This window comes from Nothobranchius furzeri, chromosome 10, assembly GCF_043380555.1.
Source record: "Nothobranchius furzeri strain GRZ-AD chromosome 10, NfurGRZ-RIMD1, whole genome shotgun sequence".
NCBI lineage: Eukaryota > Metazoa > Chordata > Actinopteri > Cyprinodontiformes > Nothobranchiidae > Nothobranchius > Nothobranchius furzeri.
Window position 1 is genome coordinate 68,532,453 of NC_091750.1, and position 22,249 is coordinate 68,554,701.

The following is a 22,249-nucleotide window of genomic DNA, read 5'->3' on the forward strand; positions in this document are numbered from 1 at the left end:
GTCTGATTATGACACTGTTGGCATCAGTTTTGCAGCAATAAAACCACCAAAAAGACTGTTTATCTGCTTTAGCCTGAATTCGAGCTAAATTTCTGTCCTTTCCCTAGAATTATGGCGGTGTGGCATCACTCTGACATGATCTCTTTTAGCATTAATGGTCCCTGACCAGCAAAATCTGGTGGTCCATGTGTATCGGGCCAGTTTTTCATGCATCAGCATCGTCCGATATACCTCTTCAGTAGAGCTGATTAAAAGTCAGGCACATCTGCAGGCAGCTTAATTTTGGTGCAGAACTTAAATTCTGAACAAAGATGGACACCACGAGTAATTCATTGCACCAGCCCCTGTTGTTTTGGCAGCTGGATCTTATTTTTCTTTACTAGTGGAAAACGATCCCTTACTTCAGACGAGATGAAAAAAGCACTAATGGCATTTTTCTGTGCAACCATAATTTTTCTTGTAGGGCTCAATAAAGCCGAGTCACTTTCTTGCAATGACTCAATATCGCTCTGACGGTGAGTGCAGAACATCTCTGATGATTAAAGACACGATCTTCTGCTCTGGACCAGTCTGTTCAATAAATACAAGATAATATCGCAGCTTTGTGGCATGTATCACAGTATTGCCATGGTAACTAATTCCAGCCCCCATCCCTTTCCTGCGTGACATTCACTCATGCCGACACACAGTTTCTGACAGATCTGTGGCTGTGCACGCTCTGCCCTCTCTCTCTTCCTGCATGACAACACAAGCAAAAGCAAGTCAGAACTCTTCAAAGCCGGGCGACTAATAAGTGAGAAAAATAGAAGCAAAAGGGGAGAAGAAGCCCTCGAAATTCATCTTTAAAGGCACTTTCTGCCTCTTTAATCGTCTTCCTGGATGAGAAGGGACGGCTCGACAGTTGGCCTTGAGAACCAGCAACTTCACACCCGACTGAGGCCACCCACTCGGGGCTTTCTTCTCCCCTCACCGTCTTAACTCTCCTGTTTAATGGCCCCTCATCTCCCCGCCTCCTCGGGAGGCTCGGAGACACAGAGAGCTGCACAGATGCTCACATGGTCGGCTAAATGTTTCAAGAGACGGGGGGATGTTCCAGATTTGACATGTTTTACAAGTTCCGTGAGTTTGCCACGGACCGACGTGTTTCTACGGTAACGCTCTCTTAGATTTAATGAAACTATTTTGTAATCTGGATCTGAGACGAAGCCACTGAGAGTCTGTCAGGCAGCGGGTTCTGAGATACTTCCTGACAGAACATTAGAACATTACAGCTGACACAAGATAATACACTCAACAAAGATTTACTGCTACTCTGATGCCTGGGCTCGCTGAGAGTTGGGGCTTTGATGATTCGAGTCTTGCTACAAGGACTGTGAGAACATCTTTAAATTCTGTGTACACACCTAAACCGCCTCCAAAGTGCTGAATAATACATTTCAGATGTAAGCTACCCCCGGGTACCTGCTGATTTCATGAAAACATGCTGGCATCACAAAGTTCATCTCACACCTCCAAACGGGTTCGAAGAATCATATCAGCTAATGAGAAACGGGCTTTTCAAAAGTCGTTTAAGCCCTTTAATAAAAGCTGCAGGTGAAAAAAGAAGGTCATAAAAATTGATTTTTGTCATGTTTCACATGTTGCCTCGGAGACGAATTGCTAGAACCAGCTTGGCTTTACAAAAAATGACCATTTCAGCTTGAGACTGTGTGAATTGTGATGAAAGTGTGATTTGTTGCGCCGGTGATGATTCCTTCAGAGCATTCCAGTACAGAAAAGCCACCAGACTCCTTCACTGATGCTCGGGACCTGATCGAGTCCCACAGAGGAGCACGGAGCAGCAAACGTGTGAACTGTAAATGAAAACTTCTGTGTAGGGCTGCAACGATTCGTCGATGTTGTCGACAAATATCGACAATAAAAACAGTCATCAATGAATTTCATTGTCGACGTCACCAGATGTGTTTTTTCCGACCGAGTGAGGCATCTCACTTCATTACAATCTCTGCCGAGAGTCGCACGTGCGCAATAGCTTCTCTGCTGAGCGCCAACTAAAAGAAATTGCGGCGTCCGACACAGCGGCTACGCGTACCAAAACAACAAAAGTTTGTGAGCATTCTAGCCGGGATTCGGCGAATAAAAAGATGACCTGCATTATTTGTAAAGCAGTCCTCGCGTATCACGGCAGCACCTCGGTGATGCATGAACACTTAAAGAGAAAGCACGTTGGACAGTTGAATGAAACAGTCTGACTCACCTCGGTAACATTTAAATAACATGAAAGCTATCCGTTTAGTTTTGTCTCTCGTCTCTCGTCTCTCGTCTCGTCTTCCTCCGCTTATCCGGGTCCGGGTCGCGGGGGCAGCATCCCAACTAGGGAGCTCCAGGCCGTCCTCTCCCCGGCCTTGTCCACCAGCTCCTCCGGCAGGACCCCAAGGCGTTCCCGGACCAGATTGGAGATGTAACCTCTCCAACGTGTCCTGGGTCGACCCGGGGGCCTTCTGCCGGCAGGACATGCCCGAAACACCTCCCCGGGGAGGCGTCCAGGAGGCATCCTGACCAGATGCCCAAACCACCTCAACTGGCTCCTTTCGATCCGGAGGAGCAGCGGTTCTACTCCGAGTCCCTCCCGAATGTCCGAGCTCCTCACCCTATCTCTAAGGCTGAGCCCGGCCACCCTACGGAGGAAACTCATTTCGGCCGCTTGTATCCGCGATCTCGTTCTTTCGGTCATTACCCAAAGCTCATGACCATAGGTGAGGATTGGGACGTAGATCGACCGGTAAATCGAGAGCCTGGCTTTCTGGCTCAGCTCCCTCTTCCCCACGACAGATCGGCTCAGCGTCCGCATCACTGCAGACGCCGAACCAATCCGCCTGTCGATCTCCCGATCCCTCCTACCCTCACTCGTGAACAAGACCCCGAGATACTTAAACTCCTCCACTTGAGGTAGGACCTCTCCCCCGACCCGGAGGTGGCAAGCCACCCTTTTCCGGTCGAGAACCATGGTCTCAGATTTGGAGGTGCTGATCCTCATCCCAGCCGCTTCACATTCGGCCGCGAACCTACCCAGCAAGAGCTGAAGGTCAGAGCTGGATGAAGCTAGGAGGACCACATCATCCGCAAAAAGCAGAGACGAGATTCTCCTGCCACCAAACTCGACACACTCCACACCACGGCTGCGTCTAGAAATTCTGTCCATAAAAGTGATGAACAGAACCGGTGACAAAGGGCAGACCTGGCGGAGTCCAACCCTCACTGGGAACAGGTCCGACTTACTACCGGCTATGCGGACCAAACTCACGCTCCTCTGGTTTAGTTTTGGATGTACATTTTTTAAACGTATTTTCGCTTTTAAATACGCTGATTTAATGTTATGCCCGACTGTGCCTGACAAAAGTATTTTTATTTTATTGATGCATTTATGTCTGTACTGACATGAGTAAAATCGGGGCAAATACCTCAAACCGATAAAAACAGATCATAAAAACAATAGCAGTGACAACAATAGTAAACAAAATCAGGAGTAAAAGCAAAGTCAAGGTATGAACAAAGACAAAGCCATCTTTCAGAAGATTTAGCGGGGGAACGCCTGGATGAAAAGGTGCGTTTTTAAATGTTTTTTGAAGACCTCTACAGATTTGGAGAGACGGAGTTTTGAAGGCAGACTGTTCCAAAGTCTGGGGGCAATAGTCTGAAAGGCCCCGACCCCTTTGGTTTTTAGTCTGGTTCGAGGAACAGCCAGGAGGTTTTGAGATGTGGATCGAAGGTTCCGCGAATATAGAACGCGAATAGTAGAGACCCTAGAACTGAACCTTGTGGGACCCCGCAGGTTAGAGAGGCGGTGTCTGATGAAAAGGTTTCTGACTTTACTGCGAATGTTCTGTTGGTGAGATGAGAGGAGAGCCAGTCTAGAGCAGAACCTGAGATATTAGCCAGAGCATTTAACCTGTTCAGTAGAGCATTGTGGTCTGCAGTGTCAAAAGCTGCACTGAGGTCAAGCAGGACCATGACAGAGCATTTCCCTGCATCAGCAGCCATCAGGAGGTCATTATGCACCCTTACTAGAGCAGTCTCAGTTGAGTGCTGCTTCAGAAAGCCAGATTGGAAGGGGTCAGAGATCTTTGACTTAGAAAACCAGGATCTGAGTTGGGTTTCAACAACCTTCTCAAGTACTTTGCTGATGAAAGGCAGCTTAGAAATGGGCCTAAAGTTACTGGTGGAGCTGGCGTCAAGGTTGGGTTTCTTTAAGAGAGGAGTCACTACTGCATTTTTAAAGTAAGATGGAACACAGCCTTGGCTCAGTGAGCTGTTGATCATAGTCAACAGAGATGGACTGATAGAGGCAAGGGACCCGACTACGACAGAGGGAGTTAAGATATCTGATGAGCATGATGAGAGTTTCATCTGACTGATTATTGAGGTTAAGTCATTTAGTGTGATTGGGGAGAAGGAGGTGAAAGACTCGGAGCACTGTGGGGCCTCCTCGCTGATGGGGGGAGCTGCTGGAATGCTGGATCTCAGATTCAGCACCTTGTTTGCAAAAAAGTGGCGAAATATGTTACAATCATCAGCTGAAGATAGCTGAGCCTGCTGCGGAGGAGAAGACACGATGATGGAGATGGTATCAAACAAAACCTTAGGATTATTCTTATTTTGACATATGAGGTTGCTGAAGAAAGAAGACCTGGCATTTTCTACAGCTTCGTTGTATGACTCGAGAAGTTCTTTAAAATATTCGCGATGAACAACCAGACCTGTCCTCTTCCACCGTCGTTCCGCTTTTCTACAGGAGCGTCTAAGTTCAAGAATCTGGTTGTTCAGCCAGGGTGAACTGGAGGCACTGGAACTGCGGCTGGTTTTGTAAGGGGCCACCTGATCTAGAATTTTGAGGCAGTGATCATTAAATGAGTTAGTAAGGAGCTCTACGTCATCAGAGGAAGGAGGTACAAAGTCAAAGAGGGAGGAGAAATTTAAAATGGTAGAACTGTTGATAATATGTTGTTGCTTGGCAGAGACTGGTAAAAGAGATGCAGAATTTAGGTTAATATGAAAGGAAACTGACTTATGGTCACTGAACACAACATCATTTATCTGTAGTAAATCAACAAAGAGTCCGTAGGAAAAGACCAGATCCAGGGTGTGGCCTGCTCTGTGAGTGGGTCCAGACACGTGTTGAGAGAAGTTAAAAGAGTTCATCATGTTTTGGAACTCTCCATTAATACTAACCCTAGCCATTAATCTGAATATCTGAGGTCATAGATGCCAATAAACGTAGAGAGATGATGACATCAATTTGTTTAGACTTTCACTTAAATAAAGGGGTCGTGTTTCAAGATTTTGATGAAATAAACATTTACTTCAAGGCTCCTAAAACATCTCCACATAGATGGAGGTGAGAAACATACCCTAAAACCTTCAAACACATCAGAATTTCTAGCTGAGTCTCTAACGAGCACCAGGGTGATGTTTGAAATCTAACAATGCCTCTTTACTGTTAATAAATCCACAGCAAAATAAAGATCTGAGCTCCTCAATCGGGCGTGAAACAGAAATGAACTTCTGGAACAAACACAACAGTCTGCAAATCCCTTCTGAGATGTAAACCAGCGTGTTCGGCATCATTATGTGGATATGGTACCGCACCTACAGTAGGTTCTGATGTAGAGTTGGGAGAAGATGCATAAAAGAGCTGGGGGGGGGGGGGGGGTCATCACTAGTGCTGCCAGTTAAACTCTTTCACTTCTGAGTGTCATTTAAGAGATGACCTTTTATTACCTGCACACACAGCACAGCAGCACTGGTGTGTTTTCACACGTTCCTGATCCGTTTGGGTCAGTACCCGTAAAACGGTTTTACCGCTCCAGACGCGTGGTAAATCACATCTGCAGGCGGAGACTCTGGATTTCACCGGTCTCCGATACGACTCTGCAAATCTCCACATGAAGCTGTTACAACAAACGTTTTTACTGAGCGTTTCATCATCATTTACGGGTTCGCTCATAATGAGTGCGTTTCTTCTTTTGCATCTGCGAGCAGTAAAGGAAACTGGTGTTCCTTCTGCTTTGTGGGATGCAAACAATCATTTACACCTTGTGCTTAAATGAGATAACAGTTCAGCTGATTTCCTGTTCTGCGCAAACAGCAGGAAAACATCCAGCTTTTACCACTGAGGAACCTTATTTAGGACCGTTTCAATCAGAAAAGCTGCAAATAAGCTCTATTGTCTGAGAAAACTCGTAAAGTTTTCAACCAAAACTGGCTGATTTTTCTTCAGAGGTTACGAGAAAATCTGCCAAGAAAGTGTAGGAACGGAGTAAATTCATAACCACTAATGGATACTATTAGAGACTTTTATGGACGCTTGCATTATGAGCAATTATGTCCTTGCACACGCACACACACACACACACACACACACACACACACACACACCATATTTATTTAATGCACAGTGGAACAAAAAGCCTGACAGCAGATGCTGGTTCCATTCCAGCTGAGACAGTAAAGTGGCTTTAAGAGAATTATTGTTAAAGCAACGCTGAAGAGTTTCTAACACGTTAATGCTGCTGCTTTCAAACTGGTTTCAGTGGTTCTTGAGCAGCTTCCCACTGGACTCACTCTGCTGACCAGAAACCACACTTTAGTAGTTTTGGGAGGTACGTTAGTGCGAGCTCGCTACCTGCTTTACGGCAGTAGCTGTGAACTGTGCTAGTTGCTAATTTAAAGGCTAGCAGTTAGCATTTTCAGTCTGTTGACCATCAAAACGAGCATGCCCTGTTGTTTTGTCTTTAGAAATGGGGCACAGGGCTAGAACCAGAGTAAACATCAGTGTGCCCTACAGGAGGCTACGAAACCACAGACCGATGGTGACCTGGCTTTGTTGCTGCTGGACTTGTCAGTAATAATGCTTTTTTCCAACTGTGAGGATCGTTTTACTTCATGGTTTATTTAGCATCAGTTGGCTCGTGTTAGTGTTAGCTCGTTGTTAGTGCTAGCCACAGCAGGTGGGGTTTTTTACGACAGCTGTTACTATTTTAACAGTAGGTGGAGAAACCAGAAATTTGAATTAGTATTGCTTTAAAAAATAACAAATGTACAGAATTACAATTAAAAACCTGCAAAATCACACATCTCAATATACATCATGCAGCATCCATAAAAGTGTGATTAAAAAGCTACTTTTGGGGTTTCCAGAACAATTTCTGGACCGAGAAACTAGAAAATGATTTCATAAGGGTACAAATTTGACCCATTTCAGTGAGTTTTTATTTTGTTTATGCTGAAACATGATTTAAATGTCAATAATACTCAATATTTCTATTTGTTTTAGCTGGCAGATTCATGATAATAAAATATACCGTATTTTCCGGACTATAAGCCGCTACTTTTCCCACGCTTTGAACCATGCGGCTTATAATGAGGTGCAGCTTTAGTCAACCAGAAAGGATGGATGCTGGAAAGTCTAATGAAGGAATGGTTAAATGAGCGCTACGGAAAGCGCCCAGGAGGATTTTTTTCACAGTAAAACGGCGCTGCTTGTTTTCCCAGCTACACCCGGGGATGATGACAGCAACACGGACAGCGACACTGACATCGCCACAGAAAAGGTATGTGACGAAGCTCTTCTGAGGCTGTTCAACTCCGACACTGAAGATGATGACTTCAGTGGTTTCAGTGCGCAGGAGGACGATGAATAAACTAATCAATAACTTTTCTGTTTTGTTTGATACTGATCAGTTCAGTTACGTTCAGTTAAACTACGTTTTCAGTTCAGTAGATATCTGCGGCTTTTAGCCCGGTGCGGCTTATATTGAGGTGCGCTCCATAGTCCGGGAATTACGGTAATTTTACTGGACTTGCTTTGGTTCTTTTCCACACTATGAGCACAAAACACCTCCCGTGTTTGAACTCCAGCCACCACTCGACCTTCACACTCAGACTCCTCTCAGCAGACGTGAACTCTTCGTACGAGGAGAGAAATCTAACATTTCAAACACAGGATCTGAGGGCTGCTGCTCTTTAACACCATCTTCTCCTCTTTATCTCACCTGACTTTAATTACTGCAGGCACCTCGCTCGGCTCAGCGAAGGGGAAATTAATGAGAAGGATGAAAAACGTGATTACATGCTCATCTTCTCATGATGAACCGAAACTGCAACGCAACACGCCTGCTTAAGGGCGAGGCCGGATTATATATGGGCAAAGTGGGCACAGGCCCAGGGGCCCAGAGCCACAAGGGGCCTACGCAAGCAGCAGTCTTTTATTTTTCTTTTTTTTTTTTTGTGCAGCAGTTTTAACGTTGGAGAAAAATGTTGAGAAGTAATTGAAACTGCGCCCACATTTTCTAAGTTAACACACATTTCTTTTAACAACGGTAGTTTTTGCATCTTTACTGTTCCTGCTTCAGGACGAAACAGTTTATCCGCTCTGCAGCAGTAAAACACAAATAAAAGACAGAAAACATAAAAGGATATGAGCCGACATAAACGATCGCGTGTTAAATTTGTTTTTGAGGTGGCGACACTTTCAGAATGTTACTGCAGCCGTGCTCAGGACGCATCTGTCTGCAGCGCGTCAACGATCAGAGCTCTGCGCCTCTCAGCTCTAAATAATCCCAGCAGAGTCCACATGAATAAGGTAATATAAATAGTACCATGATCGTTTACGGGCTAAAAAATAGTCTACAGTCCATCTTCCCTAATGTGGGGGGGCTAAGCACATTGTGCCCAGGGGCCCCTGCAATGATAATCCGGCCCTGCTTAGGGGCTGAAATGGAGAATGCTACATACGTTTTAGAACGTCGAGCGTTCATACATGATCATAAAACGCTGCAATTAAAGCTGAGGCTGTAGAAAACGTTAGGTCGTTATGCTGCGGTGGATCAGAGGCGAATATGAGGGCTGAAGGGAAGAAATCTGGACTAAATCTAAATGATGGAAGGATGCTCAGACGCCTGCCTTCTTAAATGAAATACAGGTTGTTGCATAAAGTCACTCCTTAGTCTCAAATGCGGCAAACTAATCGTTCTTCTTCTCTACTTTTTGACTTACAGGAAAACATCTGATCATCACTGCCGACAACAATTCAACTTTTACTTTTAGAGACTAAAGATGAAAACACACAATTACACAACAGAGCAAAACCCTTGTGCAACATCAAAGTAGATAAAAATGAGATTTTAATCTCCTCATGATTTAAGATGTCATAAACACACGTTAACCTGGAGCTGGTGTGTGAGCCTCCAGCCAGGATGTTTAGATGGAAAAGGAAAGCTTGGATACATTTAGTAAAACTCTTTTTTTCTCCGTGTATACATATGGTTTAGATGTCCAAACTCTGCATTTGGCCTTAATCTTTTAGATAAAGGAGCTCGTAGTCTCAAAACGTCTCAATTAGTCCGCCCAAAACTTTGTGTCGAGTTGCTTTGCAAATGAATTTATGACCAAACGGCTAAAATAAGAGCTGTCATAATTTATTCTAAGTGATGCCATTTACCCCAGGTGATCCAGGATTATTAAAATAAGTCACAAAAATAAAACATATTCACCGATTTAGTCTGATTTCTTGTGAAAATGTTCTTTTTTTTCTAGTTTTTGTGTCCCGCCTGTTGCTGACGACCTCAGTCTGACTCAGGATTCACAAACGCTGACTCGCTGTGGAAACCACCAACAACGTGCAGCATCTATGTAAGCAGTGTGTGTGTGTGTGTGTGTGTGTACGGTTCAATAAAAATAAGAATTCACTTGAGTCTGTTGCAAGCAGGGACATGTCTACAACTGGAGGAAGTCTAAGGATGAAAACCAGACTTACTTGAGGCTGAACTGCTCAACGGTAGAGTTGGGCATCAGGAACAGGAGGATATGAAGAGTTTCTCCAGGCTTCAGGGGCTTCTCTGGCAGCCGGAGGAACATGTTCTTGTCTAACTGCTTGTCCACCAGCAGCTGCTCCTGGCTGGCCTGGTAAAGGCTGATGCTGCCGATGCGCAGCAGAGGGTGCTGTGACGGAGGCTCTCCTCTGGACGGGCCTCCACCCCTGTGACCCTCACTGCACTCCCCATCCACGTTGGGCTCGTGCAGCGTGTAGTAGAGCTCGGCCTGCAGGGTCTCGCTGGTCAACCCGTCCAGGAGCCCGTCGGTGGAGCCCTTCCGCCGACCCAGTGGGGCCACATTGGTATTAAACCAGGAGGGAGGCAGCTCCAGCTGGGCCAAGCACTGCGCCAGGTTGCCTCTCATCCGGCAGGATGTCTTGATTTCACGGACGTCACGGAAAGCGTGCAGACGGATGCATGGCAGGTTGTCCTGGGCCTTAAAGTCATCCCAGTCACGTCCAGCGATGTAGAAGTACACCTGCACGGTGGGGTTGTTGGAAAAGACCCTCGCCTGGACAATAAACGCCCGCACCTTCCAGCCAACCGTCAGCTGGCCGGGAATATCCAGAGGGCTAGTAGGCTGGAGCAACTCCTTGGACAAAGCCTGGTCCTGGGCAAAGGGCCCAAAGCCTATGTTGATGGCAGGGAGGTCCTTTGTCTGAAAAACCACAAAACTCTCAGAGCGCTGCAGCGGATGCCCAGAGCTGGGGCCGCTGCCGCTCCGACTGCCTCCGCCAACGGTCTGGGCCTCCCGCAAAAAGAAAGCCAGTTGTGCATTGGACATTTTGAAGTTGGCAGGGAGAAACACGCTGGGCGGTGAAGGACTGGCCATCATCGCTGAGGAACTGAAGAGGGCATCTGAGCTGGTTGGAGAGATTTTACCTGCAAGAGCTGCAAAGACACGAAAAAAGGGAGAAAAGGAGGTTAAACTTTACAAAGTTTCTCATCTTTATCTCTAATTTCAATCAGAAAGAGTTCAAGTTTGAGAAAAAGGGATAGAAATGTAGTCAGCAAGGTAAAAGTAGGGACAGCGTAGATCAGGAAGTGACACATTTGCTTTGTTTGGGAGAAAAGGTGATGAGGTCAACAGAGCAGGTTCATGTGGAGTCTGAATGTCACATGGAAGGATTTCAATGAATGTTAAAAGAAAAAAAACTAAAGTCAAACGAACATTAGTCAGAAGACTTGTTCAAACAGAAAACTTAACATGCAGAAAGGAGTAAAGAGAATAAATGTGACATACTGGTCAGAATCAGCCAGAGTTGAGCACAAACACACAGATTCCTGTCCCCATAGTCCAAGTCCGAGATTAAAATTCCCATATTCCAACTGGTTTTATCATTGATCTCTCATCCTTTATATCTAAAAGCTTTCTTTAGGAAATCCTCACAAGCAGCAGCTTCTTCCACCGTGCTCTTTTACTCCACACAATCTCTTTCCTCTATAGAAAGCCCGTCTGAAATCAGAACGAATGGATCCAGAAACAAGCAGCTCCTCTCATGCGCCCGCCGCCGCCAGCCTCGCTCGGCTTCCTCGACTTGTGCCTTTAGTCCTGTTTGAGAACGCCTCAGCCCCACACAGCAGCTCTTTCTGTCCCAGAATGTGCTCAGGCTCTGATAGACCGGCTGAGCCCTCCCACCCGGCCAGTGGGCTGGACCAGAACCAGACAAAAGCCTCTGGCTCCACCCCCTCATGCCACACCTAGTCTGTAGTCTATAATCACCACCTCAGATCCCGGTGACAGTCAAGACATGCAGCCCTCAGACGACTCAACTTACACACATGCCTGTTTGAATCCAAACTCTGAGCATGTTCAGGCAGCCGTGTGTGAGTGTGTGTGTGGGTGTGTGTGTGTGTGTGTGTGTGGGTGGGTGGAGAGAAGAGGAGGTGGGGGATGGATGCTTGAATGGCTCTCGGCAAAGAGAGGGAGAGAGAAAGGGAAAAGGAGGGATTAGATAAAGATGAATTAGCTCCCTCCTCCTTCAGCCCTCATGAGAATGAGGGGGTGACAAGTGTGTGTGTGTGTGTGTGTGTGTGTGTGTGTAGGGGGGGGCATCTGGACCCCGATTCAGACACACACACATGTGCCTAGAATTCCCTTGATAAAAGAAGAAACTGTGTGTGTGTCTGTGTGCGTGCGTGTGTGTGCGTGCGTGTGTGTGTGTGTGTGTGTGACACACTGGGAGCAACAAAAGAAGAGGAAGAACCACCCCTCACTTCCAAATGATCAGTTGCAGCCAACGAGGAGGCTCTAATGATGAGAGTGACTGTCTGGTGTTTATTGACCTAAAGCTCTTCACCTCTCAGGAATGTGTGTGTGTGTGTGTGTGTGTGTGTGTGTGTTTTCGGAGGGTCTGCACTCATCAGGCTCACACCATCTCCCCCCAGACGAGTCCAGACTGCATCGTGCTCCTGGGTCCTAACGCGGAGCCACTGAGCTCATCTCCCAACTGCTTCTTTTACAAGCCACACAACAACTTAACAAAACTACGAGCCTCTGCTGCTAATCCTCGCCTCAGGAAAGGAGACAACATGTGCGTCCGTCTGTCTGCCAGCCTCTTCCATCAAAACCCTGGATTTACATCTCGTCTTTGTTAAAGATCTTCACCAGGAGTAATAAAAACTCTTTTTCCAGGGTCAGGCTTTAATTAGACACTTCTAAATAATAGCAAACATTTTGTTTCACTTATTTTTTTTACTGTTGCAAGATGCCTCTCTTTTAAGGAGACATATTATGCAAAGCTTGCCCTTTTGCATGCTTTTGCTGCCATGGGACTCCACCGCCTCTATACCCCCTCCAAATGTGGAAAAAATTCCATCCATCCATTTTCTGTCCGTGGTAAATTTGAGGAATTATGTGTCTAAAACAACTCGCTTCAAAAAGTCCCCGTTTGTGATGTCATTAACAGGGAAAGTAGAATAGAACCACCTTCGCTCTGAGCCCCTCAGCTTATAGCAGCCTGGGTGAGGGATGGGTGGGCGTGGCCAGAGCCAGCCTATATTCTTAAAGTGACGGAGCCCTGGAACGGCTCATTCTGGAAGGTACTGAAACTGTCAAGAATAAAACCGCTGAGATCTCTTCATGTGAGAGGGATTTAGTGCAAATGACCTTATCAACATGCTTGGTGTCAACCACAGAACTATTATAACCGAAGAAAAAAGGATATGTCCCCTTTAGTTTCTTAAAGAGATTTTAGATTTTCTTTAAGAATCACCACAGTCATGTCAGAAAAAAGGAACATACGACAAATTAAGTCATATAATTTAATTATGATATATATCACAACAAACAGAGCGATACAATCATATTCATAATTAAGTAATTAATTAATTTATTTATTTATTGATTAATTAGTCATATTAAATACAAGTTTGTCTGAAGAAAATGAAAGAAGGAGAAGGGACTCACAACACCTATCAAAGCTAATCTATAAATATCATTTCAGGATCCTGGTTCTGGTCTATAGGGCCTTACATGGACAAGCACCATCTTACATTGGTGATCTTCTTAGTCCCTACACCCCCAGCAGGTCCCTGAGGTCCAGTGATCAAAGCCTACTGGTTGTGCAGCATCAGGCTAAAGGTCAAAGGTGACAGATCATTTGCTGCTGTGGCCCCCAGACTCTGGAACTCTCTCCCCCTGAGCCTGAGATCAGTGGACTCAGTGGTCTCCTTTAAAAACAGCTGAAGACTCACTTGTTCAAGCTGGCTTTTGTATGACCTTCTTCACCACTCTCTCTTTATTCTGCTCTCCCCACCTATTCCACCTTCCTCAGGATCCACTGATTTCCCTCTTTCCTGTTCACTCTCTCTCTTAACATTTCTAATCACAATTGTCTATTTTTCGCTCAATTTAAATATATTTTTAATCATTTTCTAAATTATTTTTTATATTTTTACATTTTTTGTTTTTGTGAAGCGCCTCGTGATTTTTATCTCGAGAGGTGCTATAGAAATTTCTTCTTCTTCTTCTGTAGGAGCCAAAAAGCAGTGTTCTGTGTACGTGCATTTTGACAAGATGTTGATCAGCCCAGCATCCTGTGTACGTGCACTTTTAACATCTTGATTGTCCAGCTGCTGCGTACGTGCTCAACAACATGTTGTTCAGTCCAGCTTATGTAACTTCCAGTAAGTATTGGCTTACTTTGACCATATTGGGTAATAAAACAGCCATCCCATCATTTCCCGAAATCATGAGGGTGGGGGCCAGAAGAGTATAACCGATGCTGCGTGGTGTAGGAGAGAGGGCTTTTGCAGCAGGTTTCCAGCCGAGGCATTTAGTTCGAGGCTGAAGGCTGTCCCCATGAAGTGTTGGTGATGTATTGCTGAATTGTACAAATAAAGCCCCACGCTGAGATTGGATAAACTGTCTCTCTCTTGTTTTTGATAAGGAAAAAGAACCACATTTGGTGACCACGAAGCGGGGAGTGGAGGTGTGCTCTTCGGATCATTTCTCAATCCACTGAAACCTGACTCCGGGGCCCTTATAGGTAAGAACAACTTTTGTTCAATTTTGGAGTTATTTTCGTGGACTGAGAAATGGTCTGGGAGAAAAAAAACATGCCCTACTCATAATTTAGAATAACAACAAGAGAAGGCGCTTGTCCAGAGCAGCGGTGAAATTATTCACACATGTGTGAAGTCAGCTGAGTCATTTTGATGACGGACAAAGTTTAAAGTGACAAATTAAAAGCTGGGACAGCGAGAATTGGAATAGAATTTGACAGCTGATAAAAAAAAAAAAGAGTCCAGGAAGGACAAGTAAAAGGTCGACAAGTGAGATCCATATGCCCCGGTGAGGCCGGGATAAGATTGGGATCTGAGAAAAAGCGCTGAAGTTGTGACAGATAAGCTTGCCAGTAATTTGGTTGAATCCTCGAGGATTGGTAAATTTCATGTGTTGTTGGCAAAAGGCATGTGTTGAACTCATAGGAGCAGCGGAGAGGCTGCAAGGGAAACGACAGACCCGGGTGCTCGGGGAAACTGTCTATTGAGTTTTTTTGTGTGTGTGTGTGTGTGTGTGCGCTGAGACAAGTGTGTGTGTGTGTGTTTGTGAAGACAAGCGTGTGTGTGAGTGAGAACAGCTGTGGGTGAGGCGCCAGAGGTTAGGAGGAAAAAAGGAGGAAAAACTAGGAGAAGCTTTAAAAAATGGTGTAAAACAAATCAATATTATTCACTGCAGTGCTACATTTTGATGTTTAATGTTATACAAATTTCAAAGTCTGTGATCTTGTTCTGATTAGCCTTTGAACAGAAAACCAGAAGTTAAAATAATAATAATAAGTTTTTAGAGTGACATATATATAAATAAAAAATATATGCTGAAGTGCACAAGCATGATAACTATTTTTACCAGCTGGGTTATGTGAAATATGAGAAATATAGATTATGAGTAAAAATAATAATGTGTATGTGTGTTGCTGTTTGGCATGAAACGTTGTTCCAGTGTCAAATCGCTTTGAAGTGTGTTTTTTATCTCTATGCAAGTGTGAAAGCTTTGTTGTGTGTGGTTGTTTTACTCGTGAAAGTTCAAATACTCTGATCTTGTTTAAACTATTGCTTGGATAAATTAGAGAGAAACTGATTTTTCTTCTGCTGATTCGGTCTCAATTGTGGTTGACTTTTTCCTGTGTTGTAATGTTATAAAGCTGTATGAGAGTTGCTAAATTCTGAAGACTGGGTGCGGTTGATGTCACCAGGACTTGTTCGTTTCTCTGTACAGACATCCTTAGCGGTCAGACTCTCAGCTTAGACTGGGCAGAGAATCAGAATAGAAGTGTAAGCTCCACCCACCAGCTGTGTGTGCGTTAATCTCCTAACACACACAGACACAGAAGTACAGAGGCGATCCCGCCTCTGACTCCACCTCTGTGTGTGGATTGGTTGGTGAACCGTAGGCGTAGAGAAACCCTACCCTGTGGGCTGAACATTGCTCACACACAGCTCGGACCAAGGATACGGCTATTTTAGCCTGTCACACAAGCCTGACTCCAGCAGGACAGAAGATTTGAGTCAGACTCATCTTGCAGCTTAACTGCTGGAGAAATAAATACATCAGGCATTAAGTTTTCTTTCAACAATAAATAAAGCTTTTTGAACTAACTTTACTTTAGTGTTACATCAGAAGAGATTTGATTTTAAGGCATTTACAATAAGAAGATAAATTGTTCAACATTTGTGTAAACAGAGCAACAACAGATTACTCAAGACCACAGCATCATATGTCACCAGTATCTGTTTCAACTTTCAATTCTTGTGTTATTTTCAGGAGATTATAAATAAACAAACTAGTCAACTAATCAAAGGAATAATAGTGTCACTGAAACTTCAAAATGTCTGTCACGCCAGCAGGAATTTTGGCAGCGAAGAATCCGGCTTTAGCAAAAGAGATAAAGCACATGTCAGAGAAGTGGTCAAAACGGACGAGAAAACTATGCAATCCGTGGCCATCTGAAGGCACTTTTGACGTAGTGGCGTGTGATAATTTGGAATTGAGAATTCAGGATCATAAAGCAGATGGATCCAAGAAAAGACAGCAGAAAAGAGAAAAAGAAATTCAGATCCTGGACTTATTCAGGAATGAAGGAAAGGTTTACAGACAGAACTTTAAACATGCCATTCTCAAAATGAAAGACAAATTGGACAAACCCCAGAAGGAAGTGAAGGCCCCAGCAGAAGAGGGCCTGTATCCCCTCTTGGGAACCGTTACAATTACGGGAGATTTTGATTTGCGCGACACATTCGACAAAGGTCCTAAGGGTTTAGATGTTGACAATGCAATTTTAAAATTAACAACATCACAGCAATCAGATGAAGCACCTGGCAAAGAAAAGCATGCAAAAGGAAGTGAGGAAAGAGAATTCGAACAAACAACTCCACCTCGTGGAACGCATCCAAAATATTGCAGTACAGAACGTCGAGCGGTAAGGGAAGAAGGACGAAGGGAGATTGATTGTTTTGCAGAACATAAGGATTTTTTGAAAAGGCAACCGAAGGCTAACTCATACTGGATTGACCTTGAGAACAAGGATGAGGATGTACATGATGAGCTAAACGATGTTGACCAAATTATACAGGACATATCTGAAGGCCTGCGGAAATCCTTAAATCACATCACAGGCACACATTCAGATGAGGTTAGTGAGAACACCACTAGCACAAGCAAGGAGAAAAATTTCAAGCCTTTTTACAAACCAGGCATTCATTCACCAGAGCGTGGTGATCCAAATACAGGTCTGACTCAAGAGAAGGAAAAACCAGGTCCTAGCAATGAAAGCCGTGATCTGAGACCCAGACATGACTTAAAACCACCTATTCGATACACTAATGATGGTCAGTACCCAATTTTAATTAAGGGCACAAGAGCTAATTATATTCCCTGGCAGAGCCTCGACCTCACTGGTTTGGTTTCGCGGCTACCCGAGATACAAGATGGCGCTGGAAAGTGGATTCGGGCCTTCGAACAGGAGACAACTGGGCTAATGCTTGCCCTTGGAGATCTCAAAGCTATTTTGGCTCGAGTTGTTGGGACATCAGCTATGGGAACATTGCTAGCATCCAATGGAGTCCAATGGATGCTGGACCCAATGGCTGACGGCACGGAGTTTAACACACACAGAAATGCACTCTGGAACATACTAAGAGCAGCATATCCCAACAGGATTGACCCCAAAGCCTTGAAAGGTGAGCCACTTTCAGAGACTGAGAGTCCTGCGTCATTTGTTGACAGGCAGCTCAGACGGTGGAAGCTGGAGACGGAGGAGGGTCCTGAGGGGACGCCAATAATGACTTCTCTGTTCCGAACATCCCTGATTTCCACTCTCCCGACTCCTGTGCGAGACAAACTGGAGGATGTGGTGGGACTGGACTCAATGCCACATGCACAGTTCAGAGACCATGTAGTCCACGCCGTGGACCGCTATCGGAAAGACAATAACAAAATGATTGAGCAAGAAAAGTGTGCTCAAAGAAAACTCACGCAGCTGCACATAAATGATCTCCAGAGCAAGGCAAAAACTCAGGCAGCAGTGGTGAAAAGTGACAGCCAAGTCCAAGCATTGCAGACAGCTGTGGCCCCGCCTCAAACTCCATCTCAACCGGTTATCAATGTCTACCCAAACCAGTATGGTAGACAGCAGCCCGGACCACAGAGACGATTTCCAAATCGTTTCCCCAATCGCTACCCAACTCGACAAGGCTGGGTGCAGCAGAATCGACCCCCACTTCCAGGTTCATGTTGGGGGTGTGGCCAGATGGGTCACCTGTATCGAGACTGTCCGAATCCAATTCCAAACCCTGAATGGTCTGGGCGTGGTCGTGGAACACGACCAAACCGGGGAAGAGGAGGTCCAGTTAATCCATGGGCAGCACAACAAGGATTCTAGGGATGCCCGGAGGGCCCTGGGGGGGAGGAGCAACTACCAATTTTAACAGCTAACGCCGATAAAGAACCAGTGATCAATGTTAAAATAGAAGGCAAATCGGTCCCAATGTTAGTTGATACTGGGGCAACCTACTCGTGCATAAAATCAAATTATGCAACTCATCTCCCCATGTCTGAGAAAAGCGTAAAGACAACAGGGTTCTCGGGAGCAAAACAAATAAACCCCTTAACAGCTCCAGTAAGACTAGCAGTTGATGACAGTGAAATCGTAATCCCAATTCTGATTTCAGACCAAACTCCAGTTAATCTACTAGGAAGAGATGCATTGTGTAAACTAAAAACAAAAATCTGGTGCACACCAGAAGGAATTTATGTAGATAGCTCTGGAATAAACTTTCAAATGACTGCTCAGACAGAACACGCTAAGGTCTACTGGCTTGGTGACATTAACAAGCCAGTCTACGAGATGTTTCAACAATGGGAGAAATTTATTGAAGCTCAAATTCCAGAAGCTACTGTACCATTCAGTGACTATCACTGCACAATGACTTATGATCCATCATGCAGTAGAATCTTTGAAGAAAAATGGGACAAAGAAACAAAAGACTTGCACGTTAGGCTAGTGTCACAATACATCGTGATAGGACAGCAAGGTGCAGCTGTGAATGTGGAAGAAAACCCATTTATTGAAAAATGGCACACTGTGCCAGAATCAGCACCACACATTACCTTAATGGTAAACAAAGGCTTTGAGTCAAAAGATCTTGGACCAATGATGTTAACAGCAACTAAAACAGAGTGGCAGAAAACAGATAACCCGCTAATCTACACTACAAAAAATGCAGAAATGATTAAAATTCTCTGCGGTACCACCATGATGTCAAAACCACAGGTTGTAACAGTCGCAAACAAAAAACACATGCAGGGTGTAGCAGAATCAGAAACAGTTCAAAACGAGTTGAAAGCTGACATGCTAAAACAGGTTCCAGACCAGCTATGGTCCAAACATGACACGGATGTTGGACTGGTAACATCGGCAACTCCAGTTCAAGTGGAATTGAAGCCAAATGCAAGACTGCCTTATCGACCCCAATACCCACTAAAGCCAGAAGCAGAAGAGGGTATAAATGCAACTATTGAAGGTCTAATTCAAGCAGGAGTACTAAAAGAAACCTATAGCACATGTAACACTCCAATTTTGCCAGTGCTAAAAGCAGACAAGCTCAAGTACAGACTGGTACATGATTTAAGAGCTGTAAATGAAGTGATCACTGACTTTGACGCAGACGTGCCAAATCCAAGCACATTATTGAGTAACATCGATGGAGAAGCTAAATACTTCACGGTAATTGATCTGTGTTCAGCATTTTTTAGCATCCCATTGGCCAAAGAATCACAATATCTTTTTGCATTCACGTTTCGTGGAAGACAGCTCACGTACAGAAGGCTACCACAAGGGCTAAAACACAGTCCACACATCTTCAATCAAATTTTGAAACAGAGCCTCGAAGGCATCGAGGTGAACAGCACTGTGATTCAGTATGTTGATGACCTACTGATTTGCGCACGAACAATCGATGATTGCCATCGTGACTCCATTAAAGTCCTACAGAAGTTAGCTCGGGGAGGACACAAAGCCTCCCTGACAAAGCTTCAGTACTGCCAACCACAGGTAGAGTACCTAGGGAGAGTAATCTCCCATGGGACTGTCGCCATCTCACCAGAACACGTGGAAGGTGTGAGCAAAGCTCCACAACCACAAACTGTTGGACAAATGATGACATTTCTGGGAATGACTGGTTTCAACTCCGAGTGGATTGAAAACTATGCTGAAAAAACCGCACCACTTAGGGCACTGATTAAAGATGCTGGAAGTGAGTCTTTAAAATCGACTCTAAAATGGACAAATGAAGCTAAGATAGCTTTTGAAACTATCAAACAAGACATGCAAACTGCGCCAAGTTTAGCAACACCTGACTACACAAAACCATTTTTGCTGTACGTCGCAAACAGACATGACATGTATGCCTCTGCAGTGTTAATGCAGGACACATGCAGTGGACGTCGGAAACAACCTATTGCGTACTACAGTGCAAAACTTGACAATGTGGCACAGGGATGGCCCCCTTGTTATCAAGGATTGGCTGCTTTGCATTATGCTTATGAGAAAGCCTCAGTGATAACAATGGGATATCCTGTCACCATCTACACACATCACAAAATATCTGAACTAATCAACCGAGGGAAGTTTGTGTTAAACCAAGCAAGATGCCTGCAGTATATGCCACTACTGACATATCCGGACGTTGTCATAAAGAGGTGTACCACGACAAACCCTGCTAACAGTGTTCCCTTTGAGTTCGAAGGAGAACCACATTGCTGCATAGCTGAGGTATCTAGATACACTAAGCTAAGGCCTGATTTGGAATCTACTCCTTTCGATCAATCTGATGTCACCTATTTTGTTGATGGTTCATGTTTTAGAGACTACTTAGGAAACCATGCAGCGTTTGCTGTTGTGGAAAAAGTAGATGACAGATTTGAAACAGTAAAAGCTGAAAAGTGTAACCAACCCTGTTCTGCACAGCTAGCGGAACTCAAAGCCCTGACCGAAGCTTGCAAGTTGGCAAGTGGCCAGGTAGCAACTATTTACACTGACTCTGCATACGCCCATGGTGTTTGTCACCTGTTTGGAAGTGTGTGGAGACAAAGAGGTTTTAAGAAGACGGACGGTACACCCATCCTTCATGGAAAGCAGATCAACGAGCTGATCTCAGCAATGATGCTTCCATCGAAACTGGCCATTGTAAAATGCCCTGCACACCGCAAGGGTAACTGCGATGTCATCAGAGGCAACAATGCAGCAGATGAGGCGGCAAAATCTGCCTCCAGGTGTGAAGAAGCCATTTTGACGCCTGTAATATCATTAGAACCTGTAATAACACCAGAAGACATCATTTTGATTCAGGAAAAGGCAGAGAAAAGCGAGCAGCAGTGTTGGAGAAAAAGAGGTGCAACAATGGACTCAAGCGGCTTGTGGAGGTCTCATGAGGGCTTGATCGTTGCACCTGTCTCCCTGCTGACAATGCTAATCTCAGAGAGCCACGGTCCTGATCATTGTGGTCGTACAGAGGTTCTGAAAAGACTTAACAAACAAGGTTACTGGTCACCCTACCTAAAAGCCATGGTTGAGGAAGTAATAGATCAGTGTGACATTTGTGCTGAGAACAATGTAAAAAAGGGCATCACAGTCCCAGCGGGACACATTCCAGTGCCCGAAGGTCCTTTCAAACATTTGGTCATTGACTATGTTGACATGATTAAGTCTGTGCATGGGAAGCGGTACATGTTGGTGATCATTGACAGATTCAGTCGGTGGATCGAAGCCGTTCCCTCCAAAGATCTAGGTTCAGAAACAGTGGTAAAGTTTCTAGTCAGAGAAGTGATTCCTCGCTTTGGTATCCCGTCGGAAATAAGCTCGGACAATGGTCCTGCTTTTGTTGAAAAAGTCCTTAAAGGTGTGTTGCAACAACTAAGGATAAAGCAACGATTAGGATCAGTTTATCACCCCCAGAGCCAAGGAATGGTCGAGCGAGCGAATCTGACGTTGAAGTCTAAAATCTGCAAAATCTGTGCTTGTACTAACCTTAACTGGGTTGATGCATTGCCGCTTGCCTTAATGAGCTATCGCATGCAAACTAACAGAAGCACGCATCTTTCACCTCATGAGGTCCTAACAGGCAGGCCAATGCCAGCTCCTCAGCTCAGAGGACCCCACAAGGGGCCTTCACTGGAGCAGCTAGAGCTTGAATTCAAAAGCTACATCAAGCAACTAACCAGCATCCATAAAGCCATCTATTTGCAGGAAAAGAGAAAGGAGCTCGTCTCTAGCGCAGGCGCAGACGGGCCAGTAGTTCCTGGAGACCAGGTGTACATCAAAGTTTTCAGGAGGAAGTGGCACGAACCGCGGCGAGAGGGTCCCTACAAAGTGGTT

At 44.9% G+C, this 22,249-nt stretch overlaps 1 protein-coding gene across 2 annotated transcripts in view; it reads right to left on the minus strand.

The window, feature by feature from the left end:
• Nucleotides 1-22,249, minus strand: part of tmem132e (transmembrane protein 132E) — a 637,247-nt gene that overhangs the window by 195,937 nt on the left and 419,061 nt on the right. The window contains exons 1-2 of one of the 2 annotated variants that reach the window (XM_015961920.3): nt 11,116-11,402; nt 9,815-10,763 (exon numbers count right to left, since the gene is read on the minus strand). In XM_015961920.3, the coding sequence (XP_015817406.3) occupies nt 9,815-10,763; nt 11,116-11,194 (1,028 nt within the window). In that variant the 5' untranslated portion in view covers nt 11,195-11,402. Of the gene's footprint in view, nt 1-9,814; nt 10,764-11,115; nt 11,403-22,249 lie in introns of those variants that run through there. The other variant, XM_054731106.2, reaches the window with a different exon arrangement.